Source organism: Atheta coriaria, unplaced genomic scaffold (assembly GCF_025399875.1).
Source record: "Atheta coriaria isolate IRGN ID8LTWV9N9 unplaced genomic scaffold, Caltech_Dcor_3.1 hic_scaffold_8_pilon, whole genome shotgun sequence".
Taxonomy (NCBI): Eukaryota; Metazoa; Arthropoda; class Insecta; order Coleoptera; family Staphylinidae; genus Dalotia; species Dalotia coriaria.
In genome coordinates this window covers 1971159-1997541 of record NW_027045450.1, presented here as the reverse complement: position 1 = coordinate 1997541, position 26383 = coordinate 1971159, and the positions used below count along the sequence as shown (strand labels likewise).

The 26383-nt window shown below is 39.0% G+C and overlaps 3 protein-coding genes across 6 annotated transcripts in view; all 3 read left to right on the top strand.

The window, feature by feature from the left end:
* Positions 1–18934, top strand: part of LOC135797023 (semaphorin-1A-like) — a 31238-nt gene extending 12304 nt beyond the window's left edge. The window contains exons 2-8 of one of the 2 annotated variants that reach the window (XM_065309183.1): positions 3641–3717; positions 15682–16192; positions 16262–16685; positions 16755–16960; positions 17024–17624; positions 17682–18009; positions 18079–18934. In XM_065309183.1, the coding sequence (XP_065165255.1) occupies positions 15731–16192; positions 16262–16685; positions 16755–16960; positions 17024–17624; positions 17682–18009; positions 18079–18244 (2187 nt within the window). In that variant the 5' untranslated portion in view covers positions 3641–3717; positions 15682–15730 and the 3' untranslated portion in view covers positions 18245–18934. Of the gene's footprint in view, positions 1–3640; positions 3718–15681; positions 16193–16261; positions 16686–16754; positions 16961–17023; positions 17625–17681; positions 18010–18075 lie in introns of both variants that reach the window. The other variant, XM_065309182.1, reaches the window with a different exon arrangement.
* Positions 18935–20097: 1163 nt separating this feature from the next.
* On the top strand, positions 20098–25355 carry larp (La related protein). 3 transcript variants are annotated; one of them, XM_065310385.1, is made up of 8 exons: positions 20098–20526; positions 20706–21269; positions 21328–21387; positions 21445–22116; positions 22186–22396; positions 22462–23744; positions 23800–23969; positions 24089–25355. In XM_065310385.1, the coding sequence occupies exons 1-8, from the start codon at positions 20524–20526 to the stop codon at positions 24291–24293; spliced, it is 3168 nt and encodes a 1055-aa protein (XP_065166457.1). In that variant the 5' UTR covers positions 20098–20523; the 3' UTR covers positions 24294–25355. The 3 variants fall into 3 exon arrangements, with proteins under 3 accessions (XP_065166457.1, XP_065166456.1, XP_065166455.1); XM_065310384.1 differs by having other exon boundaries at positions 20703–21269; XM_065310383.1 differs by having other exon boundaries at positions 20098–21269.
* A 138-nt stretch (positions 25356–25493) lies between these two features.
* Set (NAP domain-containing protein SET) lies at positions 25494–26380 on the top strand. Its single transcript, XM_065310388.1, has 2 exons — positions 25494–25797; positions 25852–26380. Exons 1-2 carry the CDS (start codon positions 25585–25587, stop codon positions 26353–26355), a joined length of 717 nt encoding a protein of 238 aa, XP_065166460.1. The 5' UTR covers positions 25494–25584; the 3' UTR covers positions 26356–26380.
* Positions 26381–26383: the final 3 nt, after the last annotated feature.

Sequence of the window (26383 nt, the reverse complement as noted above, 5' to 3'; positions counted from 1 at the left end):
ATTTCATAATCGCAATTACCAATTGTAAATATCATTAATCTTACTGCAGTCGAAATAAATTCTGAACGCGCTACGAATAATCAGAGCACAGCGCAGCCGACGAATCAATCGCGCGCCGATGCAATTGAGCATGTAAAGCCAATAAAGCGCAATCGAAAGTCGCGCAGGCGCGCAATTGGCGCGCTTGTCTCGAATAAATTTCAGTGTTGGTCGTGGCAGCGCCTTCGGTCTCTTGGTCCTTCTTAAATGTTTGCTCTGCTCTTTGAAAGCGCACGCGTTACGACATCAGCGCGCGCGCGCATTTTTCTCTTCTCTTCTCTCCGCAATCTTAAATCAACGGCTAGGGAGCGAGCGATAGCGATTTGTTTGAATTATTCGTTTTGTTTTACGAGCACACGCAGCCAGCAAACAAAAGGAGAATAATAGCGTATAATTGCGTTGTAATATAATTGATTTTGAGCAACGAAGGTAAACATTTGAATTTCGAATGAATGTCTTTGAGTTCGAGAGTTATTAAATCTTATTTATGCGCCTGCGGGGTCTTGGCGCTGCCCGATTACACGCTTCATGATTTCAGCTGTGTGATAATCACTGTTTTGGTATTTTTGTTGCTTACTTTTGGTATTTCGCAATTGTAATTTGAATGTTTGTCCTTACTCGAGCATTCACTATTTTCAAAAATTTACTATAAGACTTAATGATGGTTGCAACCTTAGATACTTAGCATTCAACACGTGTAAAATAAACACGTGTTATACACAATACCAAGAACGCCGCATAAAAATTAAAGACGTGTACAAACTGTTTGATTTCACATTTTGATTCAAACAATGTAAATAACGGAAAAATATTGCTTTACACTGCGCTAAGCTCCGCCCTACATATGTTTTCACTACCAGAGGTCGTTGCCGTCGTGGGCGGAGCAAAAAATACAAAAATACTCATTATTTCGATTTTTTGGCTCTATTCAACGTCAAATATAGGTATATTCTCGAGAATAAAATACTCAACAAAACAAGAAAAGATTCAAACCTAAACCAATCTACATAGAATAGAATCGTGATTTAAGTTTAAGTCAACTTAAGTCTCTTTGGTTCGGTTCGGTTTCGTTTTTTTCCTTGGCAGCGAGAGCGGAAAGGAAACACAATGACGATATAGCCCGATGATAAGCATAAGTGCTCTCAGTGCGCTCGCGTATCGTACGCAAATGTAAAGCACAAGCTCAAGAACAAAAAAAAACGGAAGAAAAACGATTTCAAGCCGGAGAGCTCAACGCTATATATACACCTATAAAGCCACGGATGGATGTATGGATAATATGGAGTTGTAGTGTTGCGAGTTCTTTGCGCGTCGGGTTGCTGTACTCGTCGCGCATTCAATTCGGAGTTAACGCCCGTTGAGTTGAAATCACTCTTCGCGGCCGCGAATTCAAGGTTTTACTTTCAAAACCGTTCATGCTCGGCACAATGTTGGGTTTTGTGTGTTGGTGTGTAGTAAGCGTGATGACGCGCTGCGATTGCTGTCTAAACGGGTCTCCCGGGCAGGACCCACCCAATTGTTGGTCATTTCTTCATTTACCAGCCATGAAAATTACTCATTTACATTTATTTTACATGGATGTATTAAAATTATGTAATTTTTGGACATTTATCATAAGAATTGTGTTTAAAATTGTTATTTTTGCTCCGCCCACGTGTACAGCGACATCTGGTGGTGAAAAGTTTGGGTATTAACTTAAAATTTAATATTTTTATTGTTTTTATGTAAAAATAGTGCCGATTGGTCATAAATCTATTATGTCATCGATGCCTAAAGTGAAAAGTTGTTCAACTCACTTTTTCGTCCCGCTAAGCGACAAAACAAAAATTACCTGCCTTCTACTTCTATATTTATGAGAGCACTTTTGGCTCAATCAGCTATTAGTATGCATATCCACATTAAACGGTCTCATTGCCTCGATATGCAACATTCTAAATTTTAATACGCGTTTTAATACGCGCGCTAGCAGCTGATTGACAGGTTTCAATCATATTTCGTATTCATTCGAAATTTATGTAAATTTCGTCGATTGTGTGCTAGGCATGCCCGACCACGACTCGCCGCTATTATTATTCATGCACAGCTTAGCTCAAATCCAAGATGGCCGCCCGCTAAGCGCCCGCAGATTGCGACATCTTTTGTACGTTTTATTTCATTACTCTGAATGAAACTCTGCTGAACTTAATTAAGCTGCTTTGAGGCGCAATCGGCGTAATGGAAGCCATTAGAAAACCGCTCAAGTTAAGCTCAACCTAACCTTACTTAAGCTGCGAGTAAGTTTCACAAAATTGTTCGCATTGAACACATCAATCAAATTCAGGTTTTTATTGCGACTGGATGTGATTAATGGTAATCGTATGCGATGTGTTGCAAAATAGAAATGACACCTGTTTAATAGTCGCGTTCCTAATTCAGCGATTTATTAAGTAATCATTAAAGTATGTTTACAACCAATTGTTTAAGCAAGCGGCAATAAAATAAACATTTGCGAAATTGATAATTAATGGCAATTTAGGCATAAGACATTTTCATTTTTCTCACAGTTAATAAATAAGTACTAAATTATTAAAGGTTTGACTGTTATTAATTAATAGTTGTCTTTAGTCTTTGTAGCTTACGTAATACACTTGTTGGAAAATGCTTTTTATGGAAAAGCCATCGTACTTACTGCGTATATGCAGATCGCGTCGTAAACAACATCCAACATGGCGTGCAATCTGATGTAAGTGCAAATCCTGCGCGTGCGACGCACGTGCCACGGAAAATGCACAACAAATAGTAGTAGCTGCACATACATATCATAATTAATGCTTAATTGCGTTTAATACACTTGGGACATAGTCGCAATGTTGCGGAATGCAGAATGCAGGCCTCGAATGTTGTATGTTGAATGCTGATCGGCAATCGAACGCGATGTGTGTTTGGATCGCTCAAGGTAAAATTAAAATTCTATCTCAGCTGCTTAGACTGCAAATTAACCGCAATATCATGTATTTTTATTGTGTTGCTCACTACTTTGATTCTAACCAGAAAAAAATCATAAATTCGCTTAAAAACATGAAATTTTTTAAAATAATTTTTACATTTTGTAACATTTCTTCACTTTCAGAAGCTAAAACTAAAGAAATAGTTGTTTGTAATTATACTCGGTAAATTCTACCATAATCCATATAATTTTCTTGAGTGTTGCATTATAAAGTAGCGATGAATAGTGGATGAATGCCAGCGCTCGCCGCATTGAAATAGTTTTGACCTTATATGACCATTGATGATATGCGATTTGTCGACTTCTCATTCACTCGCGAATGTTTACGCAACGCCAAACAAAACCCAGGCGCATGAGTGGATTTAATTCGCAAAGTGCGCACACAATAAAGAATAGTGGAAATAAAATGTAATGAAGCGTAGATAAAAGGGTACATAAGCGAAATAAAACGAAAAGTAAATAAATACTAAGGCCTTGTTCCAAATTCAGGAACTACATTTACCTGTAATTGGATACTAGCATTATTATTATAACAATATAAGTACATTAGTTTTATGATTAGTTTTGTATCATCTCGATTCGAATAAAATATGTTGTTTTGTTGTTTGTTTTCAGATTTTGACATTGCGGCCATATTTAAGCGGTCGCGCCATCTACCAGAGCATTTGTGGCGACATCAAGTGGAGTAAAACGTAAGTAAAATTATGATTAAATTTAAAAATTCACTTGCGAGTGAAGTGACCCGAAGAAATAGTCTGCATTCTGATCGCGGGCAAGTTCCACGCGAGTTCTGCAGGCCAGGCGTGTGCATAGCTTAATTGCGAGTTTTGCGATGTCGAAATGCCTCGCAGTTATTGCTAGGCGAGTATTTGCGGCGCGGCGCAGCGGCGTCGGAAACGCGAGAGTGAAACCAAGCGCGAAAAAAACACGAATAACTTCCTGGATTAGTGTTTAATGTTAATGGCCCAGCGTTTTTATGCTTCCGCGAGCAGGCAAAACCTCGAAAGAAAGCGAAAGAAAGGAAAATTTTAAAGAAATCACAAAAAGTTTTAAATTATTTTATAATTATTATTACTTTCCGGTTGTAAATGATACTATTAAACTGGGTTTAGTGAATTTATTTATTTTAAATTTAAAATCGTAATGATAAATGATCTCGCCCAGATATTGTGCTTATGGCACTTTAATCTTTCGATTAAACCATATGTGGCTTAATTGCACACATTTTCAACGATTTTCAAATGCCACGCGCTGCGAGAAAAGTGCCGGAAACGCGACGTGCGTCTGTGGAATTATTAATCACTGGTTATTTTGACATTTAATAATGAAATCAAATCATTGGCAGGCAACAACGTGATCACAAACATTAAACGCTGTTAGCCACTCGGATAATTTCACATTTCTGCATCGATGGTTATTTCTGGTTACCTGATTGCGCCACAACAAAGACAGCGCCATATTAAGACAAGTGCTCCATTTATTTCCTACGGCTCGTGCTCGTGCACTTGTTGTAGGTACATGCATTTGTTTTTATCGCTTGCACACATCTTGCGTGCGTTTTCTACGTTTGCGAATGTATTTGGAAACGTTTCTATGTTGCAGCCATGCAGTTGTGGCCGATTGCGTAATCTTAATTACATATCATTTGCATTGTGGTCATTAACTGGCCGCGTTTTGGTCACGAAAGAAAACACAAATCACTGACCTTACCGTGAAGCGAACAAAAAAAATCACGTTACAATTTACAATCATCGGTTGCAGCAGCTTAAACAAATATAATTTACTCCGAGAATATCTGAGATTAATTTTTAATTTGTGTAATTATTTTTGGATGTATAATCTTTTTAATTAATCTACGCGCAACTGTGGCCAGTCAAGTGAAAGCACCGAATCGAAATCGAATGATTTATGTTGCAAACAATGCGCTGTAGCGGTGTAGACCTGCAGAGGAAACAGAAAATGTCATAAAATTGTTTGTGTTGCGTGTGTTTTCATTTTTCTTCGATTTGTTACGGGCTTGGCTAAGGCGCACTCCTGGCTTTAATGACACAATGACAAAACAATTACCGAGCACAGCGGCGGCGAGCAACTCGTATGACCGGATGGTTTATTTTCCGCTTCGTTTTTTAGTTTTCTTTGTCGTGAATTTTATGTGGAGTTTTCTTTTATATTGCGGTTAAATCTTCAATTAGTTTTTATATCATCACGGACGTAAAAACATCGTGTCTTGTTTTATGTTCGATTAAAAGTGGAAAAGCAAAAATTTTGTTGGAAAAATAAACTTTCCAGTGTATGAACGGATGTAAGTACATTGCAATTCCTCACACGGGTGTAGAATGACAAGACGCCCCATGTGATCTCGGTGAAAATCATTAACCCATTGCGAAAGCAACGTAATTAGTCGTAGGTAATTGTCGGAAACTAAACCAGAGATTAAAATTAACAAATAATAGTAAATCTTTGTGGAAAGATGCCAATTCATGTTTAAAAACTTTTTAAATTTATTTTTAACTGCAACTTTTAAAAATACCGCTAGTACACTAATGTAACTGCTAATGTAACATCATCATAACGTAATTGCTTTCCAGCTTCCCGAAAACTAATTATCCAAATAAATTAATAAACAAAGGCGAAATTCATTTGCAACTGTTGTACGGACGTAGCTTTTCATTACCATGTACCAATTCCATTCGTTCATTGTCCGCGGACGTTTATTAATCGTCGGCTCGTCCGTAACAAGAAGTAACAACTAACAAATTACGCGTAGCACTCGTTTTGGTAGTGGCTCGCTACTCATCATACCCGTAACTGTTTTCAACCAGCTTTCTTCTTTCTCGGACGCGCGCGCACGCGGAAAGAGAAATTCATTAGCAGCATCTACCAATCGCCATTATTACCGAGTTATTAGTACAAGCGGCAATTAGTAATAATACATTGTAATGCAGCGCTGTATTTATCATCCCGGAGCGGTCGTACTGACAGTCAGTTTCTTTTTTTCGCTGTGAGTGTGTTTGGAAATTAATAGATTCGTTCAGCAGGAAACCGTCAACGAGGTCTAATGATACCTGTGCAGCACAGCGATTGAAACAAAATTGCTTTTAATCAGCAAACTCCGATTTTACAGCTTCGTCAATGTTAATATCGTCGATTTGTACGATAGAAATCGACCAGCACAACAACTTGTTAGCATTTTAGCAGTTAGCTTCCTGCTGGCTTCGGTTTACAGGTTCGCATTCAAATTGTGCACCGATATGGCGTCTAACTGAATGCACACCCACGAGGAACAAGAAGTGTGAGATACGCTTTACACTTGTTACTATTTTGACACAAAAAACTTAAGTATACTTGACTTAACCTTAGGTAGTATAATAATTTGTAATTCTGTGGATGAAAATATGAAATTTGCGAGTATTTCAAGGTTAAGATTTATGTTATGTGCGAATTTTTGCGTTCAAATGCAACTGCAAGAACACAACCTACGTATCCTACGTACGTAAAATCGCTGGCATGTTCTTGCAGCGTTTATCCACCGCATTGCGGTCCATGGCGTTTCCGGTATACGGTTTCAAGCGATAACGGCGGAGATGCATTCGTCGGCGATGCGATCTGCATCCACAGCGGCCCGCGTGGATTTTTTACAGGTCATGGTCTATTCCGACCATGCAGCTACAACCAATGGAGCTGAAACTAAAAATATAGATGGATACTAAATAAGATACAACATTTCTGTAATAAATAAGTTATAAAAATGTCGTTAAATTTTATTGTTGAATATTTTTATTGCTTTATAAGCTTTTATTATGATATTGTTTTTTTTTTGTCATAACTTTTGATTTAGAAGTTGTAGAATATTATGTATGGGATTAATGGAAAGCTATGGTAAGGGAGTTAAAATTTATATAGAATTATAAATAATCGCATATACGGTCTTTGAATTATGAAGATTTGAAGAAGAAAGAAACTAATTTATGACTAAAGTTATTTTGCATTAGTAAAAGCGCAATTAAAGCTGCAATTTAAATTAAATTACGAAGAATATTAACTATGATATTCCTTAAAGAAGAAAATCAAGAAATTTGATGACATTTTTTTATATTTCTTCTGCAAAGTTGAAGGAAAAGTAAAATTGGTTTACTGCCTGATTCAATTTGAATCTAAGTAAATTGCTTTTCTTGTCACTGGTAAATTTAAAGGAAATGACACATACTAATAAGACTAATTTGTTGCGCAAAAAAAGATGCAGTTAATCCAATATTTCCTGCATTAATGCCATTACAGTCTCCTTCCAGCGTAGAAAATTGCAGAATTACGCTTTAAATTCACCTGCAGCTCATACATTCAAGTTCAACTGCATTTAATGTCCTTTTTTAGCCTTGAAATTTATTACATAGTTTGTAATTGTTTTTCGTCATTTCCCAAGCGGGTTTTTAGTGGAGTTGTGAAATTTAATCAAACGGTACATTCGTGCATCAAGCCGCGCGTGCGTACCTCGTAAGTCAACGGTTAAGTCTCTAAATGCGACGCATCACGTAATGATGAACGCGGGATGATGAAGATTTATAGACGATTTAAATGACCGAAAGATCAAAAGCGACCACAGACGCGAATGACCGACGCGACCGTGAAAGAAAATGGATCTAACAAGAATTTATATCACGCCTTTACTATGTTGGCGTCCAGGTTCTTCTTGCCTGGGCATTTAATGTTTCTTCGTTCGTTACGCCTGTCTTTTGATGCTTTCTAATCCCGATCCGATGCAACGCGGATATGGACCTGCGACGCAAACGCATCTCGACTGATATTAGTTTTTTTCTTCTTCTCGCACCAAAGAAGAATGATGAATGGAAAAGTTAATGCAATGCAACTTTATAGAACATATTAATTAGATTTGCCTGCAATAGAGTTTGTTGTTGTTGGTGTCGTGCGTGCAGAGGATATTTGCAATATCAAATTCGAATCGGGAATAGGCGGATCGGAATGGGCGGCCCACACGATGTTGCAACATTGCAGGACATGAAAGAGATACGGCTACGAGTGGTGTATTCTGTATCGGCAACAAATGTGTTCAACTTTATTGCCACTACGTCCTAAAAGGACAAAAGCTATTTGGAAGTTTCTATTTTGTGCAATTACACATCGATATTGCATCCTGTTATACATAATCGTATTATATGCGCAACGCATAGACGTTGAACAACTTTGAGGCGCTATAACAAACGTTTCAAAAGTCGTAGAATATTGATCGAGATATCATTAGGAAGCTAATTTAAAGTAGAAAATGTTCTATTTGTGTCAATAGTTTATATTCAGCCATTTCCTTTTTATAAAGGTTTAAATGAAAAATTTGCAAATTTTATGAAAAGAATGAAATGTTTTTGTTGCTTACTTTGATGCGTTATATCAAACGATTCAAAAGTCGCAGAATGTTGATCGAGATATCATTTGGAAGCGAATTTAAAGTAGAATCAATTCTATTTGTATCAGCAATATATATTCAGCCATTTTCTTTTTATAAAGGTTTGAACGAAAAATTTGCAAATTCAATGATATGAATGAAATGTTGTTATAGTTGTTCACTTTGAGGCGCTATAACAAATGTTTCAAAAGTCTTTGAATATTGATCAAGATATAATTAGGAAGCTAATTTAAAGAAGAATCAATTCTATTTGTATAAATAATCCATATGTAATCATTTTCTTTTTATGAAGGTTTGAATGAAAAATTTGCAAATTGAAAGAAAAAAATTGATTTTATTTTTGTTGTTAAATATTAAAGTAAATATTAATAATATTTCAAGGGAGAATCTCTGGTCTGATAGTGATTGAGTTGAGGATTCCTCCGCGCTTTTTTCTTTTTTTCTAAGGTTAGAAACACGACCTGGACAACCTTTCAAAGTTGAACATTTATAAAATTGCATGCAGATATTACATCCGAACGCGTTGGAATGCTGGTAGGTGTCCATGCCTCTACGGAAACAACGGTGTTTCCTGATAAACGTTTGAATCTTGACCTTCCAATTGTTTTATATCCCTAGTCGCATCAATCCGTTACTCTCGCGGAGCATTTAAGTCACTCCAGCGGCGCATAAACCAAAAATGGGAAAAGCGCTTTCCAGGCAATTTCGGCCCGCGTTCCACTTTTACACCGCGCGCAACCGACGACGATGGTTCGCATATGATAAAACCCAATACAATCACTAAACTTCGGTGAGTGCATACGCTGCAGCAGCACAATGTATCATTCCATTCTTCTATTCAATGCAACTGGCGTGCGCGCGCGCGCGCGTTCCCAAGAACTGTATAAGTAACTGTATAATGGGACAATAATAATGTAAATTTGCGAAACGCGTTGTTTATTGCCGCATGTGACACTTGGCGAAATCATCGCTAGAAAGCGACTGGTATTGAATAGACCCAGTCGTAGATCTTCGTCTTCGCGTCTTCGCTAAGGTTGAAATGTAATTCGAACCTTTTACGCTGACTAAATTAGATTTGTTGTATTTGGTTAGCCGCAGAAAAAGAATTATTGGGCAATCGAGGTCTTATTGGATGCGTCGCCGACGAGTTGTAAGAGTGGTTTACCTTTAAAGTTACTTTTTATGCGGTTTTTGCACGTTGAAAAGCTTAAGACCACTCATCGCTGCCTCAACATAAAAAAACAGTTACTCAGTCATCGTCAACTCACTCACAGGATCATCTAGAGTTCACAAATTGAAAACTACTAATATTTATCTTATTATCTGATTAAATATTAGTAAAAAATAAATTATTAATAAGTGAATATATTTTGAATTTGAAATGAAATGAGACTTTTCGAGTCTGGTCATTCTGCGTGCAGTAAAACTGGTTATGAAAAAGCTGTCCAGTCGCCGTGTACTAAATATAAAAGCCGCTTGTGCACACAGCGCAAGTTACGAGCACTTGCTCGCATGAAAACTTAAGTCTAGTGGCTGGCTGACCACTCGGAAAGAGAACATCATCATCGCGCGTCTGCACCTCTGCAAACTGGAAAGTGGCAACTATAAACTGAAACTGTTGCTTGTACAAACTTAAACCTGTCCGGTCCGTTGCTCCTTAAGTCCTAGAAGTCGCCCGGCAGACGCGCAGCATCCAACACACACACGCAGGGGCAGGATCGTAGCGTGTTTTAATAAGGAACACGCTAATAATGCATGTCTGTCGTTAAGAAAACTGCAGCAAAACAAATGCGACGAGTTCGGCGCAGATTATAGCTTAATAAATGAGCAGAGCAAAGAATATGAAGCAAATTACCGGCGCGGCATGGCGCGCTGCTTCTTTCATGCCGGCTTATTAACGCGGCGTGGTTATCCTATGAATGGTTTTTTATTGCTCTGTGCGATTCATAATGCTCCGTATCGGTGACAAATGAAAATATTTGGTAACACTCTGAGTCATTATTCTTTTAATCGTAATCTTATGATGCTTAATGTTGAAATTTATGTTCGCAGTTGGGTATAGCGATGTAAATCGTGTCATTAAGGTGTTGCGGTGTGGTTTTTGGAGTTTTGGTTGATATTAAAAATAAAAAGTGAAAATATTTGCATATGCCCACGTAGAATGTTTAATTTTTGGGTAGTATATCATCTTCACATCTTCCCACGTGATTAAAATTTAGAGAAAAGTCACAATTGTCAAAAATAATTGATATTTTTTGTAGTTTATGATGAATAAATTGAAAACTGGATGTGATAAATGGGTATTTTTTTAGAAACAGATTTTGTACAATATTCTACATAATCTTCAGTAAAAATGTTGCTAATTTTACGTATATTTTGGCTTCAATACAAGAAAAAACGCAAAAACATCTGAAATTTTAGTAAATTTTGAGGATTTTTACGTATTATTATTTTACCAATATGTTTATTAATACAAAATTATTATCAAAAGATAGAGAATTAAATAAGGAACATTTTCCTAAAAAGAAAAAATCTCTATCTGGTATAATTAATGAGTAATTAATTAATTAATTTTGAAAAAATGCAATTTTTTACTTTTTATTCAATTTTTCTGTTTTATTTTAATTTAAACCGCACAATAAATATGAAAGTAAAGATTTGCATACTTTTTAGTGATTCTTGGAGTGGCCACCCACTAATTATCTCGTTTTGGTCTCGTCGTCCATCTCGAGAGTGTGTCAACATCGCAATTTATTGTTGCATTAACACTCAAAAAACGGCGCGTTTGATCTCATATCCACCCATTCGTTCCATTAACAACTGGAATCAATTGGGATCCATTAAATCATTGCGTCATGGCAATCTGGACGCTTTTTACTCCCGTCCCAAAACAAGTGTAAAGCGTAAAACACTCAAACTACATTATGACTTACAAAAAAATATAGATAAACTTTGTTTAAGCTTCTTTTCGTCGAAATCTATATTTATGTCAAGCTTACCCGCTGACACATCATTATCCTGATTAGTCAGCAGGAATGTGTTGTGGATGATAATGTGGAACATAAAATTTAATAGTAATTTTTGAAATTTTTGCTTTCGATCATAAATCTGTTTTAATTTCGTTATAATTCGTCGATTAAATTACAGAAACTTCCGTTTTATACCCGTTTGAACGACTCGCGGCGCAATTAACGGGTTTTCAAACAAGTCTATGGCTGTGTCGCTTTGTTCCTGTTCAGTGTCAGTATTCTATGAGTTGAAAAATAGCCAAATAGATAGAAAGATGTAACAGTTATGTTCGATTGTCGATGTAAACGCCGATTAACATAGTCTTGATTTGCGTGTGCTCTCCACCGGAGGGAAAGTTGCATTAGTCACATTAAGGCGCTCACTCAATCAGTCGATCATTAATTCCAATGTGCGTTGTAGGTCTAAGTTCAACAATCTATTCATTAATAGACATTCGGACATGTTAATAGCTTTGACTTGGCGGGGAACACACAGCACAGATTTTAATTATCATTCAAAATGCATATATAGCATTGTCAAATGATTTTTTCATTTTAAATAAAAATCTGACGAAAAAATATTTCCATGCATTGTGGAGTAATCTAGGTTGGAAAACGTGAAAAGTTCAATAAATAAGAAATTATTGCAGCCATTTCAGACAACAATGCGCTTCTTAATGCATAATGCATCAGCGTAATAGTAAACTTAATGAAATAATGAATGGGAACTTCGAAGTGAATGTGTCGTTACGCTCGCTTATGCCGTTCCGGCCCAGGCAGCACCATCACAAGGTGCATTCAATAGAATTTAATATCATGCTATCGTTATGCAGCAAACATTGCAAACAATACTTCGCACAACTGCATAAACGCGTTTTTTTCGCTAATTAACTCACGGCGCACACCTTCGTGTGATGCAAATGCAATTAATCGCACTCGTAGTCATTTCCCAGCCTGTGTTTATTACTATTCACGCTGGGAAACAAACACCGGCTGAAAAATTTTCTCTAATTGCAATTGTTTTGTTTTCTGGTTACTTCCTAATCCTGAATCGTGCTAATTGTGTGTGTTGTATGTCTCTGGGCTTAATTTATGCCTCGCAACTAAATGTGGGAAGTACAGGTAGTGGTGTCGTGTGGAGATGTAAGCATGCTTGGTATGTCGTTGTCGCCATCTTGTTGACGAAACTTTGTTTTATGGCGCTAGGAGCCAGCGGTAATTTTCGTAATTTACTTGTGCTGTGTGCAGCGTAGTTTTTTTATTCTTCTTTCTTTTTTGGTTGTCTCATCGTAGCTGGTAATCTCTCGGCTTCGGACCTTCGCTTCGCTACTTCACTTTGGTCGTACCTACCTACAAATTGCTTTTAGATTGTCGTTGCGTATAATTACGAAAGCATTTCGTGTTTTGCTGATGGGCGATACAAAAATGTTTTGTATTTGAAGATAACCTTCAAAATGGATGCTCACATAACCTAAACGTTACATAACCTCAATCAATAACTAGTTGTCAACTCAAGTACATAATGCGCTGAAGCATGACCAATAAAATAATAACGCAGCGCTCGCTCATCTTGTTTCGTTGTGTTTTTGTTGCGCATAAATGCTTTTGTTGTTTTATAGCCACGCCGCGTATTAAATCATCAATTGCCAAAAAAAGACACGCTCATTATGGTCGTAAATAAACCAATAATATGTGGCCATTACTAATTGCTTCTTGTCGCTCCTTTTTACCATTCGCATGGTCATTTTTTCCAGGCTTTTAATGCTTTGTTGTGCGCGCGATTCAAATGAGATAATTGAAACTAATAAATATCGAAGGCCATTAAATCGCGCTCGTTTTGTCCTTTTCGTGCTCCGAATCTTTGTGGCGTTAAGACGCGAAGAGACTCTTTGTTTTCCGGCCTCGCTGGCGCACACATAGCTATATCCACAGCAACAACAACGGTGTGTAGTACTGAGAAATAAACTTTTAAAGAGTTTTAAAGCGTCTTTTGCTCGCGAAGAGAGGAGTGGAGTGGTCGAGCCGGTCGGTCATCGGGTGTTTTATTGCGGATGGACGTGTCTTCTTTTTTTCTACTCTGCACGTTCATTGTGATGCTTTTAGCAGACCAACAAAGTCCTACTCAAGGTGAAACACACAAAGGAAACCACGGAAATGTTTATGATTTTTATATCTAGAAATATATTTATTTTATAGCCAAATTTGGACGATTTAAACTAATTTGTACTCCAGGTGGTTTGAATTTTTGAAAATTTATATTTTTACATCTGCTACAGATTTCCGATCGCCCTTTAACAATAGAACCTATGCAACATGCACAAATCACCCTCTTGGCAACAGTTCTATAGATTTTCTCATGCCTGCCGGCCATTATTACCAAAGCTCGCCCATCGCCTACCACCTGCCACTGCGTTCACATAATTCTAAAGTCTAAAAGTCTAAAAAAATCAAAGGTCCAGGTTGAGGTCTGTAACACCAATTAAAACAAAACCATACTCGTAAATTCTGACCAGTCCACAACACCTAAAACAATCATTATCTCTGTAACATTTCGGATTCTGTCCGGCTGCTGTTGTCCGATGTTGACTAAGCACAATTACTCAGTAAATCGTGTCGTGGCATGTCATAAGCGTAACTGCTGCTAAGTGATTTGATCTAATTTGAATTCCTTTTTTCTGACGCACACTCGCATGCTTACCACGAACTAGTTCATAAAAGATTTCTCCAGTCTCGAAACAACGGCGTAATTGTGATTCGATACGTAGTTTCGATGGAAATCATTGTTTGTCATTGAGTCGAATGCAATTTAACGTTCACAACGCACGACAAACAACAACAACGTGTCATACAAGCAAGTGAAACTGTGTTCACTTACCTACTGAACTCACAAAGAAAGTAAAACAGCACACGATTTTAAATTTCGTGTAAAATACGCGTGGTTTTTGCTTTTTTCACACAGAAAAAATGTTTTCTGAGTGTTTGAAGAGATATTTTAACACGAAATGAAATGCGAGTACGATTGTAATGAAATGCCGCCGAACGTGAGCATCATTGTTGTAATGACAACGTTTATCTTCTCTTCGCTCTTCGCATACTTTCGGTTTTCGTCTTGTGTCTTGTATTAGATTCTAGCGGCGGCGAAGCTTTGTGTGTTCAGAAAAAGCGTGCGCTTGCGGGTGATTCTTCTATTCATGCATTCGGCGAAGTTCACGACACATACTCTTGTAGATGTATGGCATGATAGGTCAAAGAGAAAGTCGATTATTAAAAACATATTCGTACAATTCGATTTCGTACGCGTCCGTTGTCGATGACTAACTGTAAAAATAAAAACTTGTGCGTTCATTATCATAAAAATGGGCATAGGCGCCGCACTATCTTGTAATATTAGTTTGTTGTTATTTGAATGATAAAAACAACAATTGCTGGTATAATTAGCGGCGGTTTGTAAGGTTTACCATAAAAGTTACACAAAGGAAACATTTTTCTTTTTTGGTTACCACACACAAAGCATTTTGTTTAGTTATTAATTAATTCCTCGAAGATGTAAGCAGTTACAATGATTATTTTTTCACTAATCAATTCTTTACTAAATTCTTAATCAACTGTATATTTTTTGTCTTGTTTGTAAGTATATATACAGAGTAATCAGTAAAAGAAATCGATTTTTTGATTTTTTTGAAAATTTTTCTTTAGAAATGCATGTTTTTAATATGAGAGCTTTAAATAACACGTTGTTCGGATGATATTCTTGTAGAAACAAGATCGCTGAACCGTGCTGTAACCATCCAACGGTTAATTACACATGTGTACACGCATGTACATCATATAATGCATATGATTGTTATGCTATGAATACGTGCAACGCATACGTTCCGCGTACATGAATTCATTTTTCTTTTCTTTTTTCCTTCCTCCGCGGTCTTTCTTCTAAGCGAACAAAAACGCTTCAACGCCACGGTTCTACATTTCCTTTGCTTCCTTTGCGCCAAGATTTATCGCTCGACATTTACATTTAAAATGTTACATCATGGAAATGAGAATTGCAGTAAACCTTGCGGAATATTGTCGTCCGAAGTTTATTTGATCACTCGACGAATTCGTGATTTAAACATGCCATCGTTAGCGGCCATCTTAAACAGGAAGCGTGCGTTTAGATTGAATTAATCGGCATAATCGTGGCATCGTTGTTAACATTCCTGGAAATTGAAATTTTCTCATCTCAATTGCAGACAATGAACGTGAAACGGCAGTAACGAGAGGTTTTAACTGCCCAGCATCATGACCACCGCGTATTCAACATGGCGGCGATGGACTTCCGACGCTGCGCTAGTGTCTACACTGATTATGGTGGCGCTGGTAGCGCTTCCAGTGAGGGCGTGGCTCCCGGACACCTCTTCGAAAGTAATCAGCGATATTGGACAACTGCCCACGATTAAATTCGTCGGCAATGCTTCATATCCGGATCATTTTATTGTCCTGAATCAGGACGAACAAACAGTGCTACTTGGGGCTAGAAATACCGTTTATAATCTTAGCGTGTATGACTTTTTAGAACGCAAAGAGTCTAGAATAGAATGGCAATCATCTGAAGCACATATGCAATTGTGCATCCTCAAAGGAAAGAGTCCCGAGGAAGATTGCGAGAATTATATACGAATTATGCATCCTACCTCACCGGGGGTGTTTTTAATTTGTGGGACCAATTCATTCAAGCCACAATGTAGATATTACTCAAGAAATGTAAGTCAAAGTATTCAAAAATTTATCTGATGTTATTTTATTTTGTTTTTGTTTTTTTTTTTTCGTTAGAACGGAAAATACTCGATAGAAAGAGAATTTGAAGGCATCGGGGTGTGTCCCTATGACCCATACCACAACAGTACGGCCGTTTATAGCAACGGGCAATTATACTCGGCGACAGTGGCGGACTTTTCCGGCGGAGATCCGCTCATTTACAGAGAACCGCAGCGCACGGAACTTTCCGATCTCAAACAGTTGAATGCTCCCAACTTTGTTAGTTCAGTGCCGTATGGCGATTACATCTTCTTTTTCTACCGGGAGACCGCTGTGGAGTACATCAACTGCGGTAAAGTGATTTACTCACGCGTTGCGAGAGTCTGCAAAGAAGACAAAGGTGGACCGCACCAATTTCGTGACAGGTGGACATCATTCCTCAAAACCCGACTCAATTGTTCAGTACCTGGAGAATATCCGTTTTATTTCGATGAAATTCGTAAGTTTTTAAAATGGCGGTGATTTTTTGTACTGTTTTTATGTGACTTTGTGTGTGTATTAATTACAGAATCAACAAGTGATGTCGTTGAAGGTAAATACGGTAGTAATCTTACGAATCACGTCATTTACGGTACGTTAACAACGCCGAGCAATGCGATTGGTGGGTCGGCCATTTGCGTGTATAACATGCGCGATGTAATCGCCGCGTTCGAGGGCAACTTCAAGCAGCAGGAAGGGATCAATTCGAATTGGCTTCCTGTTTCTAAGGAGAAAGTACGTCGCATGATACATGTCTCTTTATTGAGGACAATTTATTAAACAATGCTTTTTGTGTAGATTCCCAACCCGCGGCCGGGACAATGCGTGCCTGACAGTCGAATTCTTCCCGAGAACAATGTGAATTTCGTCAAGACACATTCGTTGATGGAGAATTCCGTGCCCGCCATGTTTGGTAAACCGATTCTTATCCGTGTCAGTTTGCAGTATCGTTTCACCGCCATTGCTGTCGACGCTCAGGTGGCCACAGTGGATGATGGCTTGTTTGACGTCATCTATGTAGGCACTGATAACGGCAAAGTGTTAAAGTTGGTAAATGTAGCGTTGAATAATGAAACGGCCAGAGCAATTGTAATATCGGAGAATGTCATCCTCCCGAATGGATTGCCTATTACTCAACTTAAGATAGCTCCAGGTCACGGGAAGGTTATTGTGGTAGGAAGGGACGAGGTACGACTAGCGGAAATATTGCATTGTAACTCAATGAAGTCCTGTGGGGCCTGCGTGCAATTACAAGATCCTCATTGTGCGTGGAACACGAAAAAACTCAGTTGTGTTAGTTTAGACAAGACTAGGACACTCAAACGTGCTTTAATTCAGGATATCTACAAAGGAGATGAATCGAAATGTAGAACTGCTGGGGTTCCATCTACTGCACCAGGTAATTCACGTTTTTAGTATTTTGACATAAATATTAACAATGTTTGTATGGTTTCAGACAGCGAAGAGAAGAAAAATCCGAAAATCATCACGAATGACATAGATAAGGAGATAGAATCGACAATACAAGAGACAAAACAGATTGATCCTCTTTTAGCAGTGAATGACTTGAACGATTGCGAGAATGAAGTTGACGGACACATTAACTGTGCTGTAAAACAACGTCTGGTGATCTACACGGCGGAAACTCTTCAAATGTGGGTCCTGGGCGCCGCCATTTTGTGTCTACTCATGGGTTTCATATCCGGTTATGTATTTTCACGAAAATTTCATCCACAGCAAGATTTTACGGCGCCATTTATCGAACAGCACAATCAATTAGAAGGGTAAGTTTGTAAAAAATTTATTTTTTAGTTAAAAGTGATGTTAATGTGTGATTTAATTCGTTTCAGAAGAAATCCGACGAATTTTTTAGCGCCGCGTCCGAATAAGTCGGTTAATTTGAACGTTCACGTGAATATCCCGCCGCCTCCAAAGAAAGACAACCTGGAGACGAGCAAGGATCTGAATATTGCCAGCGATGGTACGCTGCAGAAGAAGATTAAGAAGACGTATATCTAAATCGTGTGTGTTCAAATCAAACTAAACCGAACTTTAAGCGGACTAAAAAACAAAAGTGCTATTATTTGACAATTGACAATATTATTCAGAAGAATCTTCAAAGAAGTTTATATCTATGTAAAATGTGTAAATAGTCTAAAGTTTAATCGTACGTGAGGAGAGAATCAGCAAGAAATTATTTTGTTATCATTTTAAATCATTTATGCGAAGCGAAGTGTTTTTTTGTAGCTCAATTTAAGACGCCTGGCATAGAGTTGTATTTATGCGCGCATCATCTATCTTTTTTGAATACTTCCATTGTGATACTATTCTACTTCTAATTCAAATTACGCGGTGTGCGCTCAAATTGAACGCACATCTCACATCGCTCTCTGTAAATAGTTAAATGCGTGAAGAAAGGAAAGTCAAAGACCATAAAATTGAAATACATATCTGCATTGGCTGTGATCGGAAAAGTATTTTTGTTTGTTAAATTAGAACGTGCAGTCAATACAGATTCAATTTCGCGATAGGATAGGATATTTTTACAGTACTGAATACTTTGTACAAATATATTGATAGTTAATTAGTAATAAACATTCCATTTCTATATTTTATAAAATTAAATGTACATCATAACGAGATGGCAATATGTGTATTATATATTTTAGTAATTGTCGAAGTAAAGAAATAAAGATATTTACAATAAAATGTAGTGTGTGACCCTGATAATGTAATATTTTTAAATAATCATTGATGTTTAAAGGTATTGCTTTCTTCAACTGGATGTATATTTGGTTGCCTATCCCAAATCATTAAAAGAACTTCTAAAAATAAATTTTTTAAATTAAACCTCGTGCATCGAATATTTTACATGTGTTATTGCACAAAACCTGTTGAAACTGTCACCAAATACACGCAGTTAACGCCTTCGGCTAGCAATGACCTATTTTTTTTATTAAACAAACGCGCAAAAGAAGTAAAAGTAAAATTTAAGACAAAAATCATTGATTTTTGGAAACCGGTTTACCAGATTAAACATTTACCAAATCGTGAAGTTTGACACAAATGCATATTATATTCTATATAATTTAGTTGATAAACTTGCATTATCTGTTGTGTGCAATTAAATAAATTATGTAAACTTGAGGGCGATACGCTCGGATCGTTCAAATCGTTTACATCGTTTAAATGCGCATGGAAAAATTCAGCCAAAATTGATAATGAATGAATATGTGATAATGACGGTTATAACATTTGCTTTCACTGCACTACTGGAAAACTTTAAAATCTTGCGTGCTTTGTAATCAATTGATTAGAAATGAAGTGGAATGTGTGTACTAATATGGTATGTGTAAGTACGTGGAGTCTTTTTTTATCAGTTAGTATCACGTGTAAGTTCAGAATCTGCGTTTTTACCACGTCGCGCATTTTGGTGGCGTGCGGCGCGACTGTTTTGTCGCACCTTGTTATGGCAATACTGAAATAACTAAAAATAAAAACGATACGCACTCAAAGGCTACAACAGTAGCGGTTACATCAGAAAAGTATTCGTATTCGTGTTGACATATGTGTGAGTGAAATATTTATGTACAGTCGCTTTACTAAAGTGTAGTTTAAGTTTATTGAAGTCACTTTGACTTTCAATGCGCAAAATCAAATATCTCATATAATAAAAATGATGTCGTTGTAATATTGTAATCATAATATGGCTCATAACTGTGTCCATATATAAATAATTATTTTCCAGATGAATTGCGGTTCGCCACGGTTTGAATTGTAAAGTGATAACAAACTCTCGTGCAATCGACTCTGCCATTGAACATTTGCTCGTGCGCAGATCTTTTTTGTGCGCGCATGCGCAGTGCAAGGTGCTCGGGACCTTCCAGCGCAGCTCCATCGTGTTGTTGCACGCGAGGCGCGCAGCGCAACGTGAGAGAAAAAACGCCGCATTTCGCGCTGTTTGCAATCAACGCAATGCGTGCACCGCATCGGGAATAAGTGCCCTTAGTCGCTCGCCCACATAGCGCCCTGTAACGCGCGCCCGCGCGCACCCTGTTCGCGTGCTTTGCTCTATCGTCGTCGACATCGCGCTCGCGAACACGTGCTGAATCATAGGCTAGGAACAGCCGCCAAGGAACCACTCGAAGATTCACGTCCCCCAACCCGGAAATCCACCTACGTCGACAACAACAAACTTTGTTTTTGTCTTCGATCTTCAACTGATCAACATCGTTGACAACGTTGGACGCAGCTGATACTTCGGAGATACTTGTCGCACCATGCGGTTTTGAGTCAACATGGTGGGTACCCATATTGTACGCTCCTCACTCGCCTAGCTATCCGTATCCGCAGTCACACGCTCGAATCGTCGCACCGCCTCATCATACTCATGTCGACCGGCCGGGTGCATTCTGCTGCTCCCAGCAACACCAATCATGCTTCTTCATCCTATGCTGATGCTCTGCTCAATTTCAAGCAGCAGGCGGCGGCGAGTGCAATGGACAGTAACAAGGAGAACGTGAGCGCTGCTAACATGGACAATACGCCTGTGCCTGTCCAGACCAGCAACGATAAACAAAACAAGCAGGAGGAGCCGTCAGTGCAGCCTGTCGAGGCGCAACAAGATGATGAATTCACGCCGGTTGTTAGCCACCACCGGAAGGAGCGCAAGGATAAGCGTAAACAACGTGAACGAGCTAGAAACGATAGGCACACGCGCCAAAACAAGGAGTCTTCTAAGGAGGCTAGGGAGAGAGATGTTAAGAAGGAAGTAGAGGTGAAAGAAAATGATCCTGCTGGTAAATCTGACAGGGATAGTGATGAAGGTGGGTCAGCCAAGAAAGTTTTCGTGGCTGCACCACTACCTGTGGTGAATCCCTGGCAGAAAAAGCAGAGGGGTGAAGAGAAAAGGGTGCTGCAGGCTAAACCTGAACCTACTCCTGTGAGTCAGGTGCAAGTGCAAGCACCACAACCTGTACCTGCTCCTAAGGCAGCTCCAGTACCTGTTGTGCAGACATTTAGAGATAAAACAAAATCAAACAAGGTAAAAATAACAATTTTTTCAATGAATATTTTGATAAATATGTCAATTTATTTCACAGGCACCAGTTTTAAATGATGTCAAAGACTGGCCTTCTCTTGGTGTGGCTCCAGCAGGAGATGTGAGTAATTTTCTGCCTTAAAATTTAATAAACCTATTGAAATATGCTTGTTTACAGCGTAAAAACAGCGCAACGACAACAACGCCAGCGATCCCACTGCAATCCAGTTCCAAATCGGAAATCCGCAACAATAAAGCAAAGTGGCTGCCGTTGGAGATTGAAGTCTCGAACAATAACAAAGGTAATCGACGCGGTGCTCGTAATAACATTGCGACCACCGCAACTGATGCGCAATCGACCGTGAGCGAAAACGATCGCGATTGGCGTCATGAAGCGCGCGAATCGAACCGTCCGGCGCGACCAGCCTCCGCTGCGCCGCGGGGACGTTCGCGTGGTATGCGTGGCACTCGCCGCGCGAATTACACGCGCAGCGCTGTTGACTACACGGACGCGCCGGAGTTCACCATGGATGGTGCGGGTTACAACGCGCTCGAAAGTGGCGCGTCACGAGCGCCTTACATGGGCACGTTTTACTATGACGCGCACAGTTACGTCAAGCTGGACAAGCCCACCATCAAGGAGTACATCCGCAAACAGGTGGAGTACTATTTCAGCGAGGATAATCTGATGCGCGACTTTTTCTTAAGGCGCAAGATGTGCAAGGAAGGATTCCTGCCGGTGACTCTGATTGCGTCCTTTCATCGCATTCAGTCGATTACCAGTGATTTGCCGCTGATTATTGGCGCCATCAGTGCTTCCGATAAGCTGGAGTTATCGGCTGGCTTCAAGGTGAGCGCGCTCGTTAACATGCCGAAATGTCACATATGTTACTATTGTTTTTGTGTGTGTGTTGTTTAGGTGCGCACGCGTAAAGATCCAGAGAAGTGGCCACTTGGGGGTGGTACCGATGGAGAGGATGAAACAAATCCAATGGCTTTTATTCACAAGATGATTCCACCACCGCCTGTGTTACGCAAGATGAAGGAACCAGCGGATCCGAACTTGAACCCGGATGTCGCCGAATTCATTCCGGAAATCATCGAGGAGCAACAACAGCAACAGACTGTTGGTATGTGAAGAAATTTCGATTCGAAAATAAACCGTTTTGTTTACAACTTGTTTTAATGTGTTAAGAATTGCACAACAATCGTAATGTTGATGACTGGCGTGAGGTGAAACGAAAAAGCAAAGAACCCAGCAAGAAAAAGGAAGCGCCAAAGAAGGAAGACCCGAAATACGAACGCGAAGAACTCGATTTTCACTTCGATGAAGAACTCGACCAAGAAGTGCCGCCCGGCCGTCAGAACCTCTTCACCACCGATTGGACCGAAGAGGATTCCGATGAATTGAGCGATCGTGATGTTAATAAACTGCTCATTGTTACTCAGACGCCCTCCCGTCCTCCTAAACACGAAGGTTACGATCGAACCGGTGATTGGACGACGAGAGTGAAAATGACTCAAGAACTCGAGCAGGCTATTAACGACGGACTTTTCTACTACGAGGAAGATCTTTGGGTGGACGTCGATGACAGATCATCGCAGGGCAGCTATCGTACTGTGAACGTCATCAGTCAGGAAGATTTCAAAAAGATCGCGCCACAAGCACCTAAGAAACAAAACCCACAAGTGCCACCGCCCCCGCCTCCGGTTGTTCAGCAAGTTTACGAAGACGCCAAGCCGCTGTCGCGTCGCCAGCGGAAGACTCAACGCAATGTTCCTAGATTCTACGCGGTCGTCAAAGATGACCAGCCGGATCCGTGCACGCCGAGGAAACGAAAGACTCGGCACTCGTTCAATCCGCCTGTGGAGCATCACGTCGGCTGGATTTTCGATGTTAAGGAGCATAGAATGCGCACCACATCCGGAAGCAGTTATGGTACTAGTCCAAACGAACATAATCTCGGTACGTCGTACGGCAGCGTGCCGCAATCACTGCCCGCGTTCCAGCATCCATCGCATGCGCTGCTCAAGGATAATAACTTCACGCAACAGGCCTATCACAAGTACCGCCATCGCTGTCTCAAGGAGCGCAAACGCTGGGGCAGTGGACTCTCATCGGAAATGAACACGTTGTTCCGTTTCTGGTCGTTCTTCCTGCGCGAGAATTTCAATCGTTCCATGTACAGCGAGTTTAAAACCATCGCGTTAGAGGACGCTGCATGCGGCTATCGCTATGGGCTTGAGTGCCTCTTCCGGTTTTATTCGTACGGGTTGGAGACCAAGTTCCGGCCGCAGTTGTACGAAGACTTTCAAGACGAAACCATGCGTGACTACGAAAGTGGTCAGCTGTACGGACTTGAAAAGTTCTGGGCTTTCATGAAATACTATAAACACGCTAGTAATCTGCAGGTTAATTCGAAACTAGCTGGTTATCTCAGCAAATATAAACGCATTGAAGACTTCCGGGTTGTTGAGGTTAGTAAAATGTTTAGAATGTGTTGAAGAGTATCTTAAATTATTATATTTTTAGCCCCAAATCGAAGAGATTCTGAAAAGTGGTCGCCCGCAATATCAGTCGAAGAAACGCAATCGCAGCGCTTCGGAGAGTTGTTCGGTTGATAATCGTCATCATACGCTTTCCGCGAGTAAAAATGACGAGAAAACCGCACGAAGAAATTCCGGCTCAGGAAATCGACCAAGGTAATTGTGTTTGTCTTTTTTTTCTTAGTTTTAAATGTTTTTTTCTTAGATTTGAATGTTTTTTTCTTAGTTTTGAATGTTTTTTTCTTCTTAGTTTTGAATGTTTTTGTTTTGTTTAGGGACTATCCGCAACCAGGTACTAGCGCGCCAGCAGGCACCGGAGCACGCTTCATGTCCAGAAATCGCGCACAATCGTTTGGCTCAGGTCGCACTAGCGGCAAACAGTTTGCGCCGAGTGGACGTGCGCGAACGGACTCCTGGCGAGTACCCGCTGACGACCAACCACCGAAAGAGCAGAAGGACGCATCACAGACAGTCGCGTAAGTTGCGGTCGAGTCTATTCACACAGTGCCCAGCCCAGCCACAACAATTGTGCAGTGCCATTGAATGTTTGAAGTCGCGCACGGCCGGAAAATCACATATTTTTCTAGACAATCTGTGAGTAAACACCATTGCGCGCGGCGGGGGAATTTTTACACACCCACACTCTTTAATCTAACTCTTAATCGTCGATTGCGTTAGTCTAGTAAACATTTATACTTAAGGTTTTGCTAGGACGTTCAGCGCTAACAAAAAAAAGTAAAAAAATAATTGAAAAAAGTAAGTAAATAAGGTGCAAATTTTCTACTACTTTTAAGCGACACGTTTTGTTCGAGTTTACTTTATTTTCGGGGATTTTTCACACGCACATCGTATGTATTCTATTCATTATTTTCTAATTATCGATAATTTTACTTGATTTACATGTCCCTAGAATTTAGTCGTTTAGACGTAAGGATTTAATTGATAAGTGCCAAAACGGAAAACAAAACAAACACAAAAAAAAACCATGCTTGACAAAAGAATTTTTGGAGAAAGTGACATTAAACAAGTAAAATAGTGCGTAATAAGAAAATATTTGACTCGCGGTTGCTTCTTTTCGTTTGTTCTGATTGATTTGTACCGTTTGCAATATCAACCAACTAACTGAAATGACTAATTAAACAAAACAATGTACATATACATATTCACAGATGGCGAATCGTGTGAATGTGTGTTTTGGGTTCGTGTGTACTCTTGCATTTACTTTAAACACAAATAATTGTTATTCTTACATATATTCTAGTTAATTGTTTTAGTTTTTCTTTTGTTTCTATGCAAGAAGTTTTATTTCTGCATAAGTTTGTAGCTTAGTGTATAGTATTCGATATTTGGGGCTATGTTTAAACTCGGATTATAAGCGGATGAAAAAGCTAGAAAAATTGTAAAAAAAAGTTTTGGTTTTACTACCATATACGATATCACATTTTTTGGGAAAGACTAAAAAAAAAGCGTTTTGCAGAATCACTGTTTATTTTACTATTTACTAATAGATTGTAACCATAATAAAACAGAAAATACACCCAATATGCACACGGTGGCGCGAGAATTTATATACATACGGAAATGATGTACATTATTCACTGTAAATATTTTTTTCTTTGTTATGTCAATGTGTTACATTTTTTTGTATTACATTTGTTTGGATATAGATTATTCGCGTCACCCTTGTAGTGTAACTGCGTATGGCGCATGCGCATAAAACAACCCCTGTGTTATCCTGTCATTACTCACCCTTAGGGTGCATTGACAGAAGATGTCTGAATGTAAAAAGTTGAAACGCGAGTTGGAAGCAAATCAGAACAATTTGGAGGAAGCTAATGCTATTCAAGAACAACTGGAAGGTGTCTCTAAGGAGATGACCAAGAAGATTTTGGGTATCATTGAGGAGTTTTCCACCCAAAAGAAGCCGCTTTATGATAAGCGACATGCTGTCCTGCTGTCTATACCACATTTTTGGGCAACTGCTGTAAATATTCAATTAGTTTCATAAAGTTTTTTTTGTAAATTGTAACTTTTACAGCTTTCAAATCATCCGAAACTAAAATTGTTGCTGAACAATTCCATAGAAGATTGTTTCCATTACTTGCAGTACGTACAAGTTGTCGAAGTCGATGTGAAAAGCGGTTTCCAGATTATTTTCGGATTTGATACTAATCCATATTTTTACAACAATAAACTAATCAAGAATTACGAATGCCAGAATGAAGAGTACACAATGAAGAAAACTGTCGTTGACTGGAAGGAAAACATGAATTTGTGTAATGAGAACAACGAGAAACAGGGACGAAAACGCGGTGCACCGCTGGAGAACTTCTTTGACTGGTTAGTGCGGTCGTCTAGCAACGATGTAATTTGTGATATTATCAAAGACGACCTGTGGGTGGATCCGTTGAGATATTTTTTCATGTCTGATGATGCAAACGAAGAATCGGAGAGCGATAGCGTTGAAGATGATGATTGTGATGATTTTCTTGATGTTAAAGAGGATTACAGTGATAATGAATCAAATTTATCTGAAAATTAAGTTGAATATATCTATGTACAGCAAATTA